The sequence below is a fragment of the Sphaerodactylus townsendi genome, linkage group LG08 (genome assembly GCF_021028975.2).
Source record: "Sphaerodactylus townsendi isolate TG3544 linkage group LG08, MPM_Stown_v2.3, whole genome shotgun sequence".
In the NCBI taxonomy this organism is placed as follows: Eukaryota; Metazoa; Chordata; class Lepidosauria; order Squamata; family Sphaerodactylidae; genus Sphaerodactylus; species Sphaerodactylus townsendi.
This window is the reverse complement of record NC_059432.1, coordinates 100996163-101017478: the sequence shown is the minus strand read 5'-3', so window position 1 is coordinate 101017478 and position 21316 is coordinate 100996163. Positions and strand designations below refer to the sequence as shown.

General features: G+C 44.9%; 1 protein-coding gene across 1 annotated transcript in view; it reads left to right on the top strand.

The window, feature by feature from the left end:
• Window positions 1-21316, top strand: part of NAALADL2 (N-acetylated alpha-linked acidic dipeptidase like 2) — a 530968-nt gene that overhangs the window by 298370 nt on the left and 211282 nt on the right. Inside the window, exons 7-8 of the mRNA XM_048504877.1 lie at window positions 7084-7289; window positions 12738-12866. Of these exons, the coding sequence (XP_048360834.1) occupies window positions 7084-7289; window positions 12738-12866 (335 nt within the window). The remainder of the gene's footprint in view (window positions 1-7083; window positions 7290-12737; window positions 12867-21316) is intronic.

Here is a 21316-nt window from a genome sequence, read left to right as displayed (position 1 = left end):
GTGTGTTCATTTTCTTCAGCATAGATCAGAAATCCTCCTAATGTGGCTTTGTTCACGTTTTCTATCACTCTGAAAAGGACCCAACTGTTTTTAAACTGGGTTGAAGTTGAAGATTCTTCAAACGATAATTAGCTGTCAGTTTCTTCCCTTTCTCCAGCTGCTGCGTATCCTTTTTGAAGTCAAATAATAGAATCATAGGGCCCTCCCGCACATGCAGAATAATGCACTTTCAATCCACTTTCAATCTACTTTGCAGCTGGATTTTACTGGGCAAAATAGCAAAATCCACTTGCAAACAATTGTGAAAGTGGATTGAAAGTGCATTATTCTGCGTGTGTGGAATGGGCCATAGTGTTGACAGGGGCCACACAGGCAGCTAGAACATTGCCCCAGTACAACAGCCGGATCTACATTTTTTCATGGAGGCCAAAAGTATTATTATTATTATTATTATTATTATTATTATTATTATTATTATTATTATTATTATTATTATTATTATTATTATTATTATTAGGCTTATTTATTAGGCTCATTTATTAGGCTCATTTATTAGGCTTGGTAGACCGCCCAACCCCCGAAGGGCTCTGGGCGGTGTACAATGAGACATAAAACAAATACAATATAAGATCTCATAAATACAATAGCGATAAAACATTAAAATTCATTAAAATACATTATAGCAGCAATTCCAAAAATTACAGATAAAAATACATGCACAGATGTGTACTAAATGATACCCCCATATATTATATACATATTTTTCTTCATATGTGTGTATATAATCAACATATGTAATCAACAACTCCTTTAGATAATAGAATGAATTATGTTGACCTCTATGAACTGTTAATGAATAATTACAATGTTACATTATTTTGTCTATCTATAATGTTTGACCATTTCCTCATTCCCTCAGCACACATATAAACCCAACCCAGGGAGGAAGTTTTTTAGCCTAGCTTTTTCCTGAACATTTTTTTTAAAAAATACTGCACATATAATTTTGACACAGGGAACGTCAAACTCACCTCACGCTCTTTTGCGGGCCTGATAAAGTTCAGGCCAAGAAAAGCTTTGCCGGTAATTGTGCTGCTAGAAGCTAAAATGACTAAACAGGAACTACTGTAGTTTAGCCCCTGGAAAAGATTCACTGGAAAAAAAACAACAATTCTAGGAAAAATTGAAGACAGGAATGAAAAGAGGAAGATGGATTGACTCAATAAAGGAAGCCACAGGCCTCAATTTGCATGACCTAAGCAAGGCTGTTAATGAGAGGACATTTTTGGAGATTCATTGATTCATGAGTCAGAAGCAACTTGATGGCAGATAATGCACATGAACAAGCCCTCTGTTCGTGCCTCCCCTTTTCCAAGTTGTAAAATCAGGCTCTTAGGAGAAGGCCAAGCCTCTCAGATGAGGGGGCAGGACTACTTGTGGCATTTGGCACAGCCAAGCATGACACAGCTCACAGTTTTAAAGTGGTGGGGACCTGTCCTCTTCCCCTATGCCCTATTTGACTCCAGGCCACTCCAGGGCTTGCAGCATCTCAGCAAGGGATGAAGAAGAGGGGCCAGAAAGAGGGATGCATCAGGCATTCGAAACCATTAACAGTTATCAGCCTTAAAAAATGCTTCTCCCCTGGGAGCGTTTAGAATGTGTCCTAAGCTCCCCACCCAGAAGTCTCACATGCCTACAATCTACCATGGGCCTGGTCAATGTGTGGTCCTTGAAAAGGGAAGAAGGACAGGAAGACAAGGAATTGGAAGGTTTTGCAGGTAGAAGAGTGGAGGGTGCCTCGGCCAGGGGAAGAAAGGAAGTTAATGAAACCAAGGAAGGTTACCTTAGGGCAGTGGTGGCGAACCTATGGCACGGGTGCCAGAGGTGGCACTCAGAGCCCTCTCTGTGGGCACGCACGCACAGAGTTTGTCATGTGGGGTGCTTGCTTCTGAGTAAAACCTCCTGGGGTCGTGATTCACCCGTTCAAAGCATTGCATGGTTGCTTCAAAGCAAAGCCACTGACTACCACCAAGCTTACTCCCGAGTAATGCGTGCCTCGGAGCCAATAGTTTTTCCTTAACTAAAACCTCAGTATTCAGGTTAAATTGCCGTGTTGGTACTTTGCGATAAATAAGTGGGTTTTGGGTTGCAGTTTGGGCACTCGGTCTCGAAAAGGTTCGCTATCACTGCCTTAGGGTCTATGTCTCTCACTGCATAGAACTTGGCATCTTTGACATCTCCTCAGGAACCTTTAGTTCCTCCAACTGCTTGCTTGCCATAGGTCCCTTCCACATATGCAGACTAATGCACTTTCAATCCACTTTCAATGCACTTTGCAGCAGTGCGGAATAGCAAAATCCACTTGCCAACAATTGTGAAAGTGGACTGAAAGTGCATTATTCTGCATGTGCGGAAGAGGCCATAGTCTCACCAACTAACAGACAGAGCTTCTGCTTTACCATGGGCTGAGACTGCCCTCTGAGGCTCAGGGTCTCCCTCTCCCTTCTCCTTGAACAGCCTAATTGGGGGACGAAGGCATGTGTGCTGCAGAATGAGCATCTCTGCCCACCTTCTAGTAGCAACCTAATTGGGGAATGGGCAACCACACTGCAGAACTAGCCATCTGTTCTGTGTAATTGAGCCTCTCCCCCCTCCTAGTAGCACTCTAAGGGGGGGAACGGTTGCACACGCGGCAGAACAAGCCATCTATTCCAGACTGTTGAACCTCTCCACCTCCTGCCACAGGCACGTGTCCCTCTCATCCCACCCCATAGATCCAGCCAGAGGTGGGATCCAGCAGGTTCTCACAGGTTCCTGAGAGCAGGTTATTAATTATTTTTGTATCTTGAGAGGGGGTTACTAATGGGTGATTTTGCCACGTGATTTTTGCCTTAGTTACGGCCCTCCTCTCAGCAGTCGTGCACAGAACTTGAAGCAGTCAAGCAGGAGGTGCACCGGTGTGCGTGGCAGCCTGCGCCTGCGTGCATTCGTTTCCCGCCCAAGGACCGGCGCAGCGGCTGCGTCCTTGCCACAGCCATGCCCAGGAATGCCCGGCCATGCCCCTGTCATGCCCCGCCCAGCCCCATTGGCGCTACACCAGTTTGAATCCCACCACCATAGGAACCTGTTACTAAAATGTTTGGATCCCACCACTGGATCCAGCCCTACCTAGTGCTTGCTAAAGGTAAAGTTTCCCCTTCAGTCATGTCCGACCCTGGGGTACCACTGCAAGAGTGTTCTAGTGCTTGGACAAACTAATTATGTGGCTTATTGAAGAAGAAGAAGAAGAAGAGTTTGGATTTATATCCCCCCTTTCTCTCCTGTAGGAGACTCAAAGGGGCTTACAATCTCCTTGCCCTTCCCCCCTCACAACAAACACCCTGTGAGGTGGGTGGGGCTGAGAGAGCTCCGAGAAGCTGTGACTAGCCCAAGGTCACCCAGCTGGCGTGTGTGGGAGTGCCCAGGCTAATCTGAATTCCCCAGATAAGCCTCCACAGCTCAGGTGGCAGAGCTGGGAATCAAACTCGGTTCCTCCAGATTAGATACACGAGCTCTTAACCTCCTACGCCACTGCTGCTCCCTTGCTTACATTTTCTCATGTAATACATGTATTGCTTACATTTTCTCATATTTCGGTAAACATTTATTAACCTCTTGCCAACACGTAAAGTGTAAACATTGTGAGAAAAATGTCCAAGGATACCTTTTCCCATCTATTCACTCTACATATTATAAAGAGCACCAAAATGTAGTTCGAAAAATGGGTTTGATTCTAAACTATGGGCGTTTCCCCACTTGCCACGACCCCCCCTATGTCGTGCGCTGCTCTCAGCGCACGTCATTTCTGGCGTGCGCCTGGGCTTCCCCACGACCCCGTGCTCTGCGCGGGGTCATCAAAAGGCGCCGTTTGGAAGAACGCCAGGAATGACGCGCGCTGAGGGGGCGTGACAGCGGCGGCGTCGGGGCAGCTGCGTTGTCGCCGCCCCTGTAGTGGGGAATGCCCGGGGACCCCGCGCTACTTGCCTACAATAGCGCGCAGCTACTGGTAAGTGGGAAAACGCCCTATGAAAACTTTTTGCCTAATGGGATACCATCGCAACCTGCCTTCAGACTTCTCTACAGTGTGGTCTCTTGTTATTACAGTGAGCAAAACTGCTAAAGAGCCACTTCGCTGGAAAGAACTTTCTCAGTCATATGGCATGTGTCCAATTAAAAAAATAAAATCATAAGTAGTAATTGCAGAAAAGCCCTGAGGAATGTGTAATTTCATAGACAATTTAATGTGCCACTGATTTGCAACACATACTTCTCTGGCACATTCCAACATGTTGCCAGCAGGGACGAATGAAAAATCTCTGATAAAAATAAGAACCTTTTATTCTGTTTTATTTGTGCACTAAATATTTCTTAGAGGAGAATGGCCATGACAGACAGAAATATTATGTTTTGCTTGTAAAGACTGCTGTGAAAATGAGAAGAAATCCCTTCCGAGCTCATTCCTTTTTGATGTACCTCAAAGTAGAGTTGTCACCAGGTTTCTGTTCTGGCAGGTGGTGAAGGAAAATGGAATTGTCCTTGCCCAGGATAAACACCTGACAAGCTTTCAATGAAGTCAAGAGACTGTATAAGAGCACGGAAATGTTTCAGGCCTATATACCCTGAAGGTCAGGGACAAAATGGAGGCAGTCTGGTTACAGTTTCATGATCTAATTGGAAGAGACAAGACAGAGCAGGCTTTCTGAAGTTAAACAGGATTATGTCTGGTCAGTGCTTGGGTCACGGGCCTCCTGGAAACCCTGCAAATACTACCTTGAGTTTCATGACTCGCTCTAGAAATTTACCATTTAGAAAGTGCAAAATCAGCTTAAATCAAATCTATCAGTTTCTCCACATTCTATCTAGTCCATTCTTATTCCACCCTTCCTCCAGGGAGCGCAGGGCAGTATGAATGGTTGTCCTCCATTTTATCATCACATAATTTCTGTTGCCACAAATTTGTGCCTGTACTGAAATGTTGAGGCAGATTTCCACAGGGGTGTGCATGTCCTGATCAGCCCCAGTGGTGGAGAGAAGCCTCTCAATATTATCTTAGTAATCCTTGAGGTAAGGACCAGCCTTTTGATAGCACCACTGTGTACAGCATCAGTCGTGGAGGATAGAAAATGCAGCCAAGTTGTAACTGACATGGCGGTCTCACAAGGGTTTTCAAGGCAAGAGATGAATAGAAGTCGTTTGCCGTTGCCTGCCTTTATGCAGGCAGCCTAGACTTCCTTGGTGGACCTCCTTAGCTTCTGATTGACAATATTGTGAAGCTTCCCTTCAGCACTGGGGCAGAGCAGGACCTGCACATCCTTGGCCCTTTCTCCACTTACCCTTGTCGGAGGGTTGCTGCGCACAATTCCCAGTGCGCGCAATTCCTGGTGCGTGCCCTGGTGCGCGCCCCATCAAAAGGCGCCATTTGAAAAGGCGCCAGGAATTACGCACGCTGAGGGGGCGCGAGAGAGGCAGCATCAGGGCGGCTGCGTTCTCGCCGCCCCTGAAGTGGGGAGTGCAGCTGGACCCCACCCTACTTTAGGAGAGTAGCGCAGGGCTTAAGGTAAGTGGGGAAAGGGCCCTTGTTTAAATCTGACGAGGTGAGGCTAGTCTTGGTGATCCAGGTTAGGGCACAGCAAACTTACACTGAGTTATAAATCATTACAAGAGACTAGTTAAAGGGGTCATTAGTATTCCCATTATGCTTTCCAGGGAGAGAGCTAGCATGGTATAGTAAGTAGTGTGTCAAACTAGGATCTGGGGAACACAAGTTTGAATCCCCACTCTGCCATGAAAACTTTCTGGATGACCTTCGGCCAGTCACATACACCCAGTCTTAATCCTGGCAAGTATTTGAAATGGGAAACCTCCAAGGAATACTTGGGTCCTGATACTGAGGCAGGCAATGGCAAACTACCTCTAACATCTGTTGCCTTGAAAATCTCACATGGCCACAGTAAATCCGCTGTGACTTGATGTCCCCCACAAAAAAAACACCCACATGCTTTTCAGTGCTGTGGCTGAAAGACAGTGGTTAGTCAACTGCCAAAGGTTGAGTTCATATATTTATTTTTATTTCTTTGATTTCTTCATTGTCCTTTCCTGGAGGTTCAGGGTGATTTTCAATTTTCATTAAAACAATATAATCAACCATAAATACAGATGAAAAGTTTCATTCGTCTCATACAAAGCTTGCTAGCTGTTCATCCCTAGAGAGTGTTTGCCGGCCACTGTGCTCACCTGCCTGCTGCAGCTCATGGCCATGGTGGGTAAGTTGTAAGATAGCAACATAATGCTTTACAGGCCCTCAAGGGCCATATAGCTCAACCCCTGCACTATGCAAGAAATTCACAACTCCCCCCCCCCATTTTTCCAGTGACTTCTGCTCTATGGAAGGCAAAAAATATAGAATTTCATTAACAACTTGCATTAACAGTCTTGTGAAATATATTTTTGCTGCAACTAAAAGACCATTTTGTTTCAAGTTGGGCCTCCCCCCCCCCAGATTAAAGCAGCAGCTACCTGATGAAAGGAGCCATGTGGCGTAGTGGTTAAGTGCTTGCACTGCCACTTACATGGTCAGGAGTTCGAGCCCCCTGCGGGTCAGATATCCTGGCAGCTGGCTCATGGTCAACTCAGCCATCCATCCATTTCTTGGTTGGTAAATGAGTACCTAGCTCACAGCTAGCGGGTAAAGAATAGCCGGGGAAAGCAATGGCAAACTACCCCACAAAAATGGCTTGCCTATAAAATCACTGTTCACAGTGGTACCCCAGGGTCGGACACAACTGAAGGGGAAACTTTACTTAAGAACATAAGAACAAGCCAGCTGGATCAGAACAGAGTCCATCTAGTCCAGCTCTCCGCTACTCGCAGTGGCCCACCAGGTGCCTTTGGGAGCTCACTTTACTTTTACCTGATGAAATTTTCTTCATGACTTCAGCAGCAAACAACCGTATTATGTAATGAGAGCATTCAATTAAAAGTCACTGCTTTGAAGGACTATTTCTGGTGCTGTTTAATTCACAGAAAGTTCACTTAACTTTTCAGATAGATACATCATTGTTGGCAGCCATCACAGCAGCTTACCTGGTTACAGCAGCCAGCGGTGGGCTCACGGCGCCACAGTCATGACAGCCCTCATTCAAGCCCTGATGCGGAAAGTGAAGAAAGGCTGGAGGCCAGATCGAACTATAATTTTTTGCTCATGGGGAGAAACGGCATTTGGCAAAATTGGCTCCTATGAATGGGCAGAGGTAAGAAAACATTGCCTTTCTCAATGCAAGGGGAGCCAAACTGAAATTGGTAGTTATTATCATCACAGGGGACAAAACTGAAACATGGTGAATATCGCAAAGCTGATGTATTTTACTTCTGAATTTAGTGACTAGACTTAAGCACTGATACAAAATATTGGTAAATTTCAGGTTCAGGCTTTTTTAATCAGGAATTTTTTCGGTAAAGCCGAATAGAACCAACATCCATCTATATTCGGCTATTGCTGAAAATATTCAGGTTTTAAAAAGCCTGGACCTGAAATTGTTCAGTTCTCTCCCTCCCCTTGCTGTTTTCCAAGCCCACACTTGGCCAATAAACATATACAGATGGCTACAGATAAGTTTCACCAATGGAGCAAATAGTAGCTTCTTGATCATTTCAGTCTGAGTGCCTGGGAATTAAGTTCTGAGCACACAACTCTTGAACCGCATCTGCTTACCAGAAACAGGAGGGATACAAGAGGAATGGACTAATCTTGTGAGATCTCAGAAGCTTAGAAGGAAATCCAGGGTTGCTTTGCAGAGAGAGACAAGGGCAAACCACTTCTGCTCATTTCCGGCATTGAAAAACTTGCAGGGTCCCCATAAATTGTCTGCAACTTGGCAACCCTTTGATAAACATACATGTAAACTGATTCCTTAAGATTAGTGGTAAAAGCTGTGTGGAATAGTACTGTTGTCATTTACCAAATAGTAAATAAATCACATGACAGGACATACAGGCTATGTTGAATAAAAGGCAGGTGGAAGAGCCATTTTTTCCAGACCCATCACGGTGAACGACAAGTCATTAAAAAGATAAACAAGGTGAATGTGACACTGAGCACTAGAAGCTATTAGTCCTCATCAGTGCAGGTAATTAATCACAGGCACGTTTCAGAGTTCCTCCTGATTTGTAGACAATTAAAATGTTCTTCCGTTTGCCCACAAAAGCTAAGCAGAGTCGACTGATCTGTGAGTCTACCAGATGACAGCAATTTTCCAGGTGTATGTTGAGATCTAGCAGGGGCAGAAAAGGGTTAATGAGACAATCTGTCAATCTGATAGATATCCCTACCTTTCTCAGTCAATCAGCACCAGAGCTGGAACAGGATAAATAAGCAGTCAGGGCAATCTAGGAGTGTGGTTAATTGGTAGCTGCCTTGTTGTTTGATCAGATAACAACTCATACTGGGGGGGCGGGGGGGGGGAGAGGATGGATGAGGTACAGAGTTTAGTCAAATAGGTGGCCACTCATTGAATCAAAATATTGAAATGCTATGGATCAAAACAACTCTGACTTCAATGACCCAGGCCAGTTTGACCTCATTCGATCTCAGAAGCTAAGCAGGGTCGGCCCTGGCTAGTAACTTGGATGGGCGACCACCAAGGAAGTCCATGGCTACGACGCAGAGGCCCCTTCCGCACACTCAAAATAATGCATTTTCAAACCACTTTCACAACTGTTTGCAAGTGGATTTTGATATTCCGCACAGCTTCAAAGAGCACTGAAAGCAGTTTGAAAGTGCATTATTCTGCATGTGCGGAATGAGCCAGAGGTAGGGTATGGCAAATCACTTCTGTAGGTCTCTTGCCTTGAAAACTGTATGGGGACACCATAGGTCAGCTGCAACTTGGCAGCACACAGGCCCCTTCCACACATGCAGAATAATGCACTTTCAATCTACTTTCAGTGCCCTTTGCAGCTGTATGGAACAGCAAAATCCACTTGCAAACAGTTGTGAAAGTGGCTTTAAAGTGTATTATTCTGCATGTGCGGAAGGGGCCACAGAGAGACACATTTTGATTTGGTCATTGTCTTTCTAGCTTACATCCTAAATACTGCCAGAGATAATGTTGTGCCAACTATTTCTTTGAATTATTGTCTTTCTTATTCAACGGTTTGACATAATTTCCGGCCCATTTTATTGAGTAGTTCGCCCACTTTCTCAGACCTATATCTGTCTATCTGACTGTTTAACCGCGTCGCAGCATGACTCCCTTGAGAATAACTCATTGCTGGGCTGATTGCCGTAAATGATGAAACTGAAATTCATATTATAGTTACAGTGGCTTGTCAGCTCACTGTTTCCGTTTGTCATTACTTATTTGCCTATATGAAAAGAAAGGCAATTGAATTGTTGATAAGCCCAGCAATGAGTTATTCCTTTTCCAAGAAATGTTCTGTGGCTTCTTAAAGCTCTATTTAACTTCCTTCAAAATTCTTCAAATTCTTCCCCCAAACCCCTTGGCCACTTCCACACATGCAGAATAATGCACTTTCAATTCACTTTCACAATTGTTTCATAATGGATTTTGCTATTCCGCACAGTAAAATCCAGCTGCAAAGTGCATTGAAAGTGGATTGAAAGTGCATTATTCTGCATGTGTGGAAGGTACCCTTGTCTCCCTGTTCATTCACTTTATGCAGATTTTTGAGTTGTCCAATATTTGGAAACTTCCTGAAGAACACTGCCTTCCAACAACAATAAATCCTCTTTTTTGCCCAAAGAGGGAAGGGGTTGTAGTTCACCGTGTTTCAAGGTTTCTAGTTCAATCCATAGCACCCTCTGTACTTTATTAAATTGAAATACATATTGAAATATTGTACCTCACTTTTCTCCTGCTGGAGGAATCAAATCAGTCTGCAAAACTAAATACACATATGAAAAATACAGTTTAACTGCCTCCCTTAAGTGCAACTTAACACCATTCACAAAATGTTGAGTGCTGACCTGGATGGCCCAGACTAGCCTGAAATCATCAGATCTCAAAAGCTAAGCATAGTCTGCACTGGTTAGTACTTGGATGGGAGATTACGAGCCAGAGACCAGGGTGGTTATGTAGAGGCAGGAAACGGCAAACCACCTGTCTTCGTCTCTTCCTTTGAAAACCCTATGAGGTCACTGTTAGTCTGTTGGAACTTGACAGCACTTTCTACCACCATGATAACATTTTGAAGCATGTGATGGACCACAAGGACATTTTGGGCCAGTGCTGGTGATGTCAGCCTTGTGCAAGCTGCAAGCTATGGGCTAGTAGCCAAAGACCCAAGAACCCAAAATTGGCTCTTGCCTGTTGATTTGGGCCAGTTGATTTGGGCCAAAATGTCTGGCCGAGCTCAGGCTTGAAGTACCTACAAAACAGAGAGAGGTAGGTGATCAGCCCAGATCTTCCTCAGCTTGCTCAGATCTTCCAAGTTGCCTGGAAACAACCTACGTGACAATCAGTATGATCTCAGGTACAGTGACACCCTGATCATCACATATAATGCAAAGGAACTAGAAGGGTGTGACTTTGATTGATTGCACTGAATTAAGCTGTTTCAGAATAGCTGAATGCGCAGACACTGTCTATAGCCAAACAAAAGACAGCCCCACCATCTGAAGCTTCCAGAGTGTCCAATGGCAGCCCCACATTGATACATTACATTAATGTTGCTGGGAAAGGAAGACATCTTTACCTTAGACCATTGTGAAGTGGAGTGGAACATATTTTTTCATTTAGGGGGCAGGCTTTTCCTGACTCCTACCTGATCTTCCCTGAAAATAATGCCACTTCATCCCTTGAAGGCAAAATATTTAAGGAACATAAGAACATAAGAACTAGCCTGCTGGATCAGACCAGAGTCCATCTAGTCCAGCACTCTGCTTCTCGCAGTGGCCCACCTGGTGCCTTTGGGAGCTCACGTGCTGGATGAGAAAGCAATGGCCTTCTGCTGCTGCTACTGCTCCTGAGCACCTGGTCTGCTAAGGCATTTGCAATCTGAGATCAAGGAGGATCAAGATTGGTAGCCATAGATCAACTTCTCCTCCATAAATCTGTCCAAGCCCTTTTTAAAGCTATCCAGGTTAGTGGCCATCACCACCTCCGGTGGCAGCATATTCCAAACACCAATCACACGTTGTGTGAAGAAGTGTTTCCTTTTATTAGTCCTAATTCTTCCCCCCAGCATTTTCAATGAATGCCCCCTGGTTCTAGTATTGTGAGAAAGAGAGAAAAATTTCTCTCTGTCAACATTTTCTATCCCATGCATATCTACTTTTTTACCCGATGTGAAGGGTGTATCTGGATTGTCCAGGTATGGCAGAGATTTCCCAGAATTGCAATTGATCGCATAGCTCCATGTGAGCTTTAAAAAAATAGTTTGGGGGGATTTTGCACACTTTCTTTAGTCTGGTTATGCACTTCATTGGATATTGTGCGGCCATAATCCATCATCTTCTGGATTTTTTCGGACTTTGCAGGAGAAGATCCGGGAGGTGAATGATTTACGAAGCTCAGTGTCCAAGGATGTGTGGATCCGGCTGTAGTGATTGAGACAGGGATGAAAAAAGCAACATATTTCTAGGCAGGCAGTTGAAAGAACTCCAAAGAAAAGGTCCTTTGTGACAAGAATGGCAAGACAGCTTGTAGCTTAAAAGATGACTTTGGCTCTGGTCTAATAATATTCTAATAAATGGCTTTGACGAAGATGTGACCTATAATGGAGTTGATAGTCAAATGGAAAGTGTGTAATTTGCTTGTGATCATGTGTAAGCAATAGGGTGAAATTACCAAAGCCTCCTTCTTCCAATACAGTTATGATTTTAAAATAAGCTGTGGGGGGTGGGGGGGTGGGGAGGGGGGCTCAAAAGAGACCCTTGCAATGGACTGGAAGCAAAATTTGTTTAGTTCCACTTCAAATCATCCTTGCATCCGAGGTAATTGTGTTACACCCCTTCTGCTCAGTATAAAGAGCCTCTTCACGGAACAAGCGGCTCATTACAGGCAAGGCAAGTGGGAAATAATTGAAATGTGCTTCGTACAGATCACTTCTGCTTTTAAAAAATATAATAAAAATGACTACGTTGGAGAGATGTTTGGCATTCCAATCGAAGAAGGAGCCCGCACAGTTTGAAATGGTTAACATTTTGAATGTTTGATAATGATTACATTTGAAGTTTGGGGGCTGCCGGGAATGAGTTTAAACACCTCCCCCCCAAAACCTTCCAGTTATCTTGCAATATGTAATCCTCCCTTTTCCTCAGAACTACTCTACAGCCATTTTTAATTCCTTCTGGGCTCGTCGCATGTTTTGTTCAGACGATATGAGCAAAGGAGGGATAACCTTTCTCAAGACCAGTGGAACAAAGGAATCCTTTCAAGTTGCTAAAATGATATTCTAGGGCATAGGTGTCAAACTCGCAGCCCTCCAGATGCTATGGACTACAGTTCCCATCATCCCCTGCCAGCATGATGCTGGCAGGGGGTGATGGGAACTGTAGTCCATAACATCTGGAGGGCCGTGAGTTTGACATCACAGTTAGACATTATTTTGGGTATTGGAATGGGAAAGGTTGGGGGATGACAGACAACTTGTATTCCCCTTTCCCCTTCAAGGGACTAAATAAGAATGGAAGACTTCACCGGGATCTGGCTTTTTAATTGTGGCGGTTTGCATTTCAGGATCTCAGGAAAGTTCTCGAGAGAAACGCGGTGGCCTACGTGAGTCTTCATGATCCCATAAGAGGCAACGCGATTTTACACTCAGTAGCATCCCCTTCCCTTCAGCAACTGGCGACCGAGGCAAGAAAGGTAGGAGTCTTTTTTCAACAGAATCTTCCCGGATGTTTAATATTGGGCTTATGTCTAAGAAATCAACGGAATTTGTATTTGGCTGTTGTGGTCATGGTCTGGTAGTTTTAGCTCCTAATGTTTTGCTCCTAATCTATGAGGCACGTCACAGAGTGAAAACTCAGAGTGGCTGACAGTCACCTTCCTTTCCGCTTCCCACAACAGACATCTTGGGAGGTTGGTGGGACTGAGAGAGTCCAGAGAGAACTGTGGTCGAATCCCCACTACTGTCTTAGCCAGGTTTCAGAACAGAAACTAACCAGGTTTGAGGGATGACCTCCCCGGTCGAATCACCACTACCGTCTTAGCCATTTTTCAGAACCCAAATGACCTCAAACCTGGTTAGTTTGTGTTCTGAAACCTGGCTAAGACGGTAGTGGGGATTCGACCTGTGACTGGCCCAAGCAGTAGGCTTCATGTGGAGGAGTGGAGGATCAAACCTGGTTTTCCAGATTAGGGTCCACTGCTCATGTGGAAGAATAAGGAATCAAGTATGTTTCTCGAAACTAGAGTCTGCCACTGTTAACCACTACGCCATGCCCCCTACATGAAGACCGGAGCCTGCATCTGTCTTCCCACAGACCACTGGAAGGGGGCAGGGTGGAGTTGGCTTTCCCCTCATCCTCTTGCTGCCTTACCTGATTACTGTGTTGGAGGGTGAACACCTGACAGCTTCCTGCCTTGGTGCAGTGAGGATAGGGCACTACCTTGCCTCATCTGGTGGGTGGAATGAGGAAACAGGGAACTGCTTGACTTCAGCTCTCCCCTGTACCAACTCGGCTAACAGCAGTCAGAAAGTGAGGAGGGCAGACACAGCTGCATCTCTTGTGTTGCTGAGGGTCAGCATTGCTGTCCTTTGGCTTGCCACTGTGCCACTCCCCTGAAGAGTGGATGGGGGTTACTGAGCAAAAAGAAGAGTTTCTTTTTATACCCCACTTTTCTCTAGTTTCAAAGTTGCCTTACAATCACCATCCCTTCCTCTCCCCACAACAGGCACCTTGTGAGGCAGGTGAGGCTGAGAAAGTTCTGAGAGAACCAAGGTCATCCGGCAGGCTTCATGTGTAGGGAAACAAATCCAGTTCATAAGAACATAAGAACTAGCCTGCTGGATCAGACCAGAGTCCATCTAGTCCAGCATTCTGCTACTCGCAGTGGCCCCCCAGGTGCCTTTGGGAGCTCATGTGCAGGATGTGAAAGCAATGGCCTTCTGCTGCTGCTGCTCCTGAGCACCTGGTCTGCTAAGGCATTTGCAATCTGAGATCAAGGAGGATCAAGATTGGTAGCCACACATCGACTTCTCCTCCATAAATCTGTCCAAGCCCCTTTTAAAGCTATCCAGGTTAGTGGCCATCACCACCTCCTGTGGCAGCATATTCCAAACACCAATCATACATTGCGTAAAGAAGTGTTTCCTTTTATTAGTCCTAATTCTTCCCCCCAGCATTTTCAATGGATGCCCCCTGGTTCTAGTATTGTGAGAAAGAGAAAAATTTCTCTCTATCAACATTTTCTACCCCATGCATAATTATATAGACTTCAATCATATCCCCCCTCAGACGTCTCCTCTCCAAACAAAAGAGTCCCAAACACTGCAGCCTCTCCTCATAAGGAAGGTGCTCCAATCCCTCAATCATCCTCGTTGCCCTTCTCTGCACTTTTTCTATCTCTTCGATATCCTTTTTGAGAGGTGGCAACCAGAACTGAACACAGTACTCCAAGTGCGGTCGTACCACGGCTTTATATAAGGGCATGACAATCCTTGCAGTTTTATTATCAACTACTTTCCTAATTATCCCCAGCATAGAGTTTCCTTTTTCACAGCTGCCATGCATTGAGTTGACGTCCCCATGGAACTATCAGTTCACCAGATAAGAACTGTGGAGGAGCAAGGAATCAAACATGGCTTTCTGCATTAGAGTTCTCCATGCTTAACTACTACATCATGCTATCTGAGGAGGGCAGGCAGCGCCTTACTGCCTTGTTCTAGAGCCGTGGTGGCAAACCTTTGGCACTCCAGATGTTATGGACTACAATTCCCATCAGCCCCTTCCAGCATGGCCAATTGGCCATGCTGGCAGGGGCTGATGGGAATTGTAGTCCATAACATCTGGAGTGCCAAAGGTTCGCCACCACTGTTCTAGGGCATGTGGAGGAGTGAGATAGGGTGCCATTTCCCCACCTCCCAGAGATTCAGGGAGAAGGTGGCTTGGGCACCCAATTTGCCTGGGCCCCCCAAAATCACTGGGCCAGGCTGGACCTTGATGTGCCACTGGTCTGTCTCAGCATAATACAGCTTCTTGTGTTTAAAGGCTACTGTGTTGCTAGAATAATGTAGGTAGGATTGCTCTTTGAACACAGCCCATTTTATCACATAATGTGCATTTGAAAAAAAATTGGTAATGCCTTTTTCCCATTCTTCCCCCTCACTCATATCACAATGCATAGTCTATGCTACTACATTGACCCGTAGTTACAACAGGAAGATGGGGCACATTTCCTGCATACAGACCCGTGCACCCTTCTTTTTCCCCAACGTCTAGTCTATAAATTACTCTGGCCTGGATGGATTGTACCATAGGAATTGCTTTTAAAGGTCAAGCAAAATGGAGAAAGCCTCGCATTTTTAAGAGCAGAGCCATTAGGGGTGTGATATTACGAAACACCGCATGAAGGCCATCCTTCCAGAAACCAGCCCAAATGGTTAGTTTACATCAGCTGTATCTGAAATGAACGGAGAGTCTGAAAACAGATCTTTCATCCGTTCCCACGGGTGCTCTCAGTTTGCCATCTGTCTGTGTGACTCCAGCATTCCCTGCTTTAAAGAGAAGATTGATCTCTTTATTAAAACAGAAATCATTTTGCTTTTAGTTATTGCTGCAGAAACACCGGGCACTGATTAACTTCTTTCAGAAAGAATATTAGCTGAAAATTTGTTTGAAATCCTCTCCGTGTAACAGACAAATAAAAGCAAACCAATAAACAAACAAAAATCGTGCCTTTCCTTGGGGAAAACTGTGAATTGATTGAAGATGTGTGTAGCTAACCGGGGCAGGTCATATTGGACATGTGTTTGCTGCTGACTGCTAAAATTCCGGTATGTGGCCAAGATAACAGTAAATACCATACCCTGAATTAATCATTGGTCAGTTCTCAAATCCACTGAGACAACGCTAAAAGGGAAACGGCTTAAATGAGAAATCAAGTATGAAATTAAATATTAGGAAACCTGGAAACAAGAAAGGGCGAAATGTTCTGGAATCAGCCCTAGCAATTAATGGTAGCAGCATAGTTATTGCTTTCTAAAAATGTCAAACATAACATTATGTATTTGTTTAGCTCTTTATACTCTGCATTTCTCTTCAACGGGGGTTCAAATCAGATTACAAAACATGTAACGTTTTTATTTGATTATTTAGTCATTTATACTGTGCTTTTCTCTTCAGTTGGGGCCAAAGCAGCTCACAACCACAATTTCTCCTCTGTCCTTTTATTCCCACAGCTGCCGCCGAGTGAGGTAATTTGGGATTGGAAAGAATGGCTGGTTGACGGTCAGCCAGAAAGGAGCAGCAGTGGCGTAGGAGGTTAAGAGCTCGTGTATCCAATCTGGAGGAACCGGGCTTGATTCCCGGCTCTGCCGCCTAAGCTGTGGAGGCTTATCTGGGGAATTCAGATTAGCCTGTGCACTCCCACACACGCCAGCTGGGTGACCTTGGGCTAGTCACAGCTTCTCAGAGCTCTCTCAGCCCCCCCCCCTACCTCACAGGGTGTTTGTTGTGAAGGGGGAAGGGAAAGGAGATTGAAAGCCCCTTTGAGTCTCCTGCAGGAGAGAAAGGGGAGATATAAATCCAAACTCTTCTTCTTCTTCTTCTTCTTCTTCTTCTTCTATGTGAGATACCTGAGTCTCGCAAATCCTAGGCCCCTTCTGCCCAGCAAATGTGTAACGGGTTGCAGTCTGGATAAAGGAACCCGTTTTCTTGTTTTCTCATTCATATGCATCCGTGCAGGTGGAACCTCTTTCTGTGGGTTCTGTGGGGCAGTACTTGGAAGGAGTTGCAAAGAACTAAGTTTAAACAAAACAGTTTACGTCTCTTAACAAATAACACTTTTAAAACATTTAACATTTACACTTTACAGTCCTGTTAAGTTTGAGTTTTCGAGTCCTTATATTTACAGTCTACTGATATTGCCAAGTCCAATTCTTCTTTGCTGGTGGTTGGTTTTGAAGACTTCACAGGCTTGGTGAACGGGATTCAAGGTGTTGAAGGTTCCCAGAAAACCCTCAGCATTTACATACACAAAAACCCTGAAACAATAAATTCTAACATTTACAATATAGCAAAAAAAAAAAAAAAAACTCCCTTCCCACTAGTTCCCCACAACATTGCAGTTACCTTAAACAAGGTGTTAAGGGCTTAATAAAATCAATCAAGGTCCCAGCCTGGTAGCCTTGCTTCCTCCGACCTCATGAGTCCTGCAGCCTTCTGCTTCTTTTCAGACTCCACCCCTTTCTGGGTCATCCCATTCTTACACAGGGGTTACACAGGCAGTGATTGGAAACCACAGAAACAATCCAGATTGCTGTTGTACCTCCACACAGAGATGTGTCTATTTTTTTAATTATTTCCCACCCATGTGTAGCTACCCAGGTACGCACAAATGAACCCCCAAAGCCATGCCGATGCCCCATGATATGACCATTTGCGCCTGTATAGCTACACAGATGCAAGCCACAATTTTTTTTGAAAGGAAAGGGGAGGCAAATTCAGTGCCTCCTGCCTGTCCGTTCGCTCACAAGCAGCTGCAACCTGAAATTTTTTTAAAGGATTGCTAGTTTAGCGATTTTCCAAAAACCCAAGTGGGAGGAAATAACATGGAGCAGATACAATACAAATTCCATATAAAATATAGCAAGCTAATAAAAACAGAAAAAATTACAAACTCTTATCCTTATAGTTTCTAAAGATGGCGACAACATAAAATAGGATCTACAAGTGTTACACTGTCACTGTCAGGTAGTCATGACCATGATCACAAGTGGAATAGCCTCGGGTTGTCTTCCTCTAAATCTGGTACTCATGACCTAACTTCTGGAAGTGATGTCATCACACTGGTGACGTCAAGGCCTGGGTTTCATTTTAAGCCTGGTAAGACTCCCACCAGCCAGCTGAATGTTGCTTGGGGAAAGGGGCCCTATGCGAGGGATCCCCAGCCTCCAGCAGGGCTCTGGCAATGCTGCATGGCAACCATTTTGCTACCTAATAACTGTTCTGAAAATTCAAAAAGTTTCCAGAGGCTGTTTCCGCACGGCCACAATGGGGGTTGGGTCAGTGTACATGACGCCAACCCAACCCCCCCCCCAGGACCATTCGCACGAACGGTCCCGGTTGCGGTGGGGAAGATGGCGCTGTGGAGCGCCGTCACCCGGTTGACCTACCGTCTCTGCGGCCATCTGGCATGTCACCGAGGCCAGGGGATACACCCCCCCTACCCTGCACGATCCTCGCAGGGCAGGGGGGCGTGTCCCCAGGCCTTGGCGACGCGCCGGACGGCCACAGAGATAGTAGGTCAACCAATCACGGGGGGAGGGATGGCGCCTTCCAGCTGCTGCCGTTCGCACGGCAGCAGCTGGAAGCTGCCATTTTCCGTAAACCTCGTTCAGGAAGCGAGGTGGGAAAACAGCGGCTTCGCGCCGCTCGGGAGGCATGAGGGCGGCGCAGCGGCACAGCCGCTGCGCCCCCATGCGAACAGCTCCCTGTGGACGGCGTTTTTGCCGTCCCCAGGGCGCTGTTTATGGCCCGTGTGGAAAGGGCCAGAGGTTCAATTATGTTGAGGACCCCTCATATACAAAGCATTTGAAACTTTGGGGAATTTTCAAAACTATTATTTATTTTATTTTATTTATTTCTCAGTCTTATAGACCGCCCAACCCCCAAAGGGCTCTGAGCGGTGAACAACATAGAGTAACAGTTACATACTAGACTGTAAATAATTTAAGTTAAAATGCAGCAATTAAAAACAATTAATAACAGCAATGCCCGCAACAATTTCTATTAAACTCTCCCAGAAGGGGAGAAAAAGGGTGGGCCCATAGATGGTAATGGACCCAAAATTGTCTATTTTATTGTCAGCATTACTGGAGATTATTTTCCAAGACATTCATAGCATTCAGTAAAACAACACACCAATAATGTGTTCACATGGGGTTGATCCCAAAGAATAACGAGTGGAGTTCTGCTTATAAAACTGACTTCTTCTGCCTTCACTCTGTCTTCTACAGGGGAAAACAAACAAGCAAAAAACTTACTTCTGAGAATTGGCCCGGGGGGGGGGGGGTGTACTCAAGAACAGTATAGTATTCAGTTTCGAGGGTAGTAGCTTGAAATTCACATGAATGGCAGCCAAACAAGCCAAAAAAAAGCCAAATAAAGGCTACTTTGAATCAAACATGCTGGTGCTGTTGTTATTATTGAGCCAAATTCACAGCTTGTGTACCTTGGGGTGCTCGGCCCCCACTGGGAGCAGGAAGATTCCCCATTTTGGGGCCCCACCACTGACCAACTGAACAGAGGGGGATTTACTTGCAGCAAAAGGAGGTCTAGGTGATGCCACTTCCAGCATTCACACGGCCAGCGATGCAAAGACGCTCTGGTATTTGAACAAAAACTCTATGGTGAAAAATATTTCTACCATAGAGCTTTGGCCAAATACCAAAGTGTCCCTTCTTTGCCAGTTACATTATGATATCACTTCCAGTTTTCGCTGGGTGTTCCTGGTAACCCTGGGTGCATTAGTTACATTATTTATACAGCCTTCTTTTTACCAAATTAGTGGAGATTATTTTCTTTTAGAATTGTGTGTACAGTTATGGCTGGATCCGGCTTTCTCCTGACCTTTGGAATACCTTACCAGAGTGGGTGCAGTAGACTCTTCAAATTGCTACTTTTATGATAGTGTGTAAAACAGTACTATTCCAAAGAGCTTTTGGCAGAGGGTAAAATAATTTCTGTGGATTTGGCTCTTCCTTCGTTCCTTCCTTCCAACTGGTTGCTGCACTTTTTGCCTTGATTCAGAAAAAATATAGTTGGGTGGTGGTGTTTTAAAAATGTTGTTGTTGTTATTTGTAGTAGTTGTTGTGGAAGTAATAGTAGTAGCCACCTTTCTATAGGAAACTTATACAGAGTAATAGTACAGAATAAACATGGTGGCATTGGGATGAGCGCTTTTCTTGCTCAACTTCATTGCCTAAAGAGGGGCTGATCTTTGTTTCTTTAATTGGTTGCGAAGGGGTGTCCTTTCTTGGCACGTAAACAACCTGCAAGCACTAATTTTGTGTGCCTGTCAGGAAGGTGCCGGATGCAACCCTGAGCTAAATTAGAAAGCTGATTTAAATATTTCAATGATTTTAAGCCAAAGAGGAATTCAAACAATTCTGCGACCTTTGCAAAGCAAGCATGAACTCTGTTCAGCCATGCTAATTACTGTCCGCGTTCAAGGGAAGGAGATTCTGCCAAGTTACATTTGTGCCTCTGACTGTTTCAGAGGAGAAGTTGCCATTTGCTGGCTTGCTGTGTTAATGAATCACCACTTTTTTTTGGCAGATTGTCACTGGGAATTCAGAGTGGGTTGGTGCGGAAATTAAATCCCCGAAATAAGGCCATTAATTCATTAGTCTTGAATTTACATTTCACAAACACAACAGTTACTCTCACTGATCAGTTAATTAGTATTCCGGTGAGGTAGCTTTGTTAGTCTGTTACAACAAAAACAACGGAGAGTCTCAGGGTGACAGTATATTGTGGCGTGGGCCAGGCTCAGATGCATGAACTGGCCACTGAGGAAGAAAGACATGTGTAGGTCGGAATATGTACATGGAATACAGAAATGTGTATTAAAAAAAGAAAGTCCAAAATGCCAATTAAAAAAATGTTTGGACCTTTTGGCTCATTTTGTCGAAACAAAACAAAAAGCCTAATCCTTCTTCTGGTCATCAGGTACACCCAAGGAAGAAAACTGTTTCAGGTCAGTTGTAGGTATTTGTGGATCCTTACTATCATGAGACCCCTATTTATCAGTTCCATTGCTGTCCTTTCCTCCCATGTCATGACTTACTTATTTCCCCTGTTTCTCACCATGGCTCTGCTAAAGAGCCAGTTGCTAATTACCCATTGAGATGGTCGCTTGGAGGAGGCAGCAGAGTATGGCCATCTTGTACTCTCTTTCTACCTTATACTCTTCCATAGGTCAAGAGTTGATGGTGGGCCCTCTGCCATAGAACTCTGCTAGTGTTGACCTCAGCAGGTTTCTGATCCTGCCAGCCTCTTGACAAAGTGTCCTCTGGTCTACAAAAGCTTAGGCCACAACCTGTCTGTCTGTCCTCAGGAGGTGTTTTCATTAATGTTTTCAAAGTTATG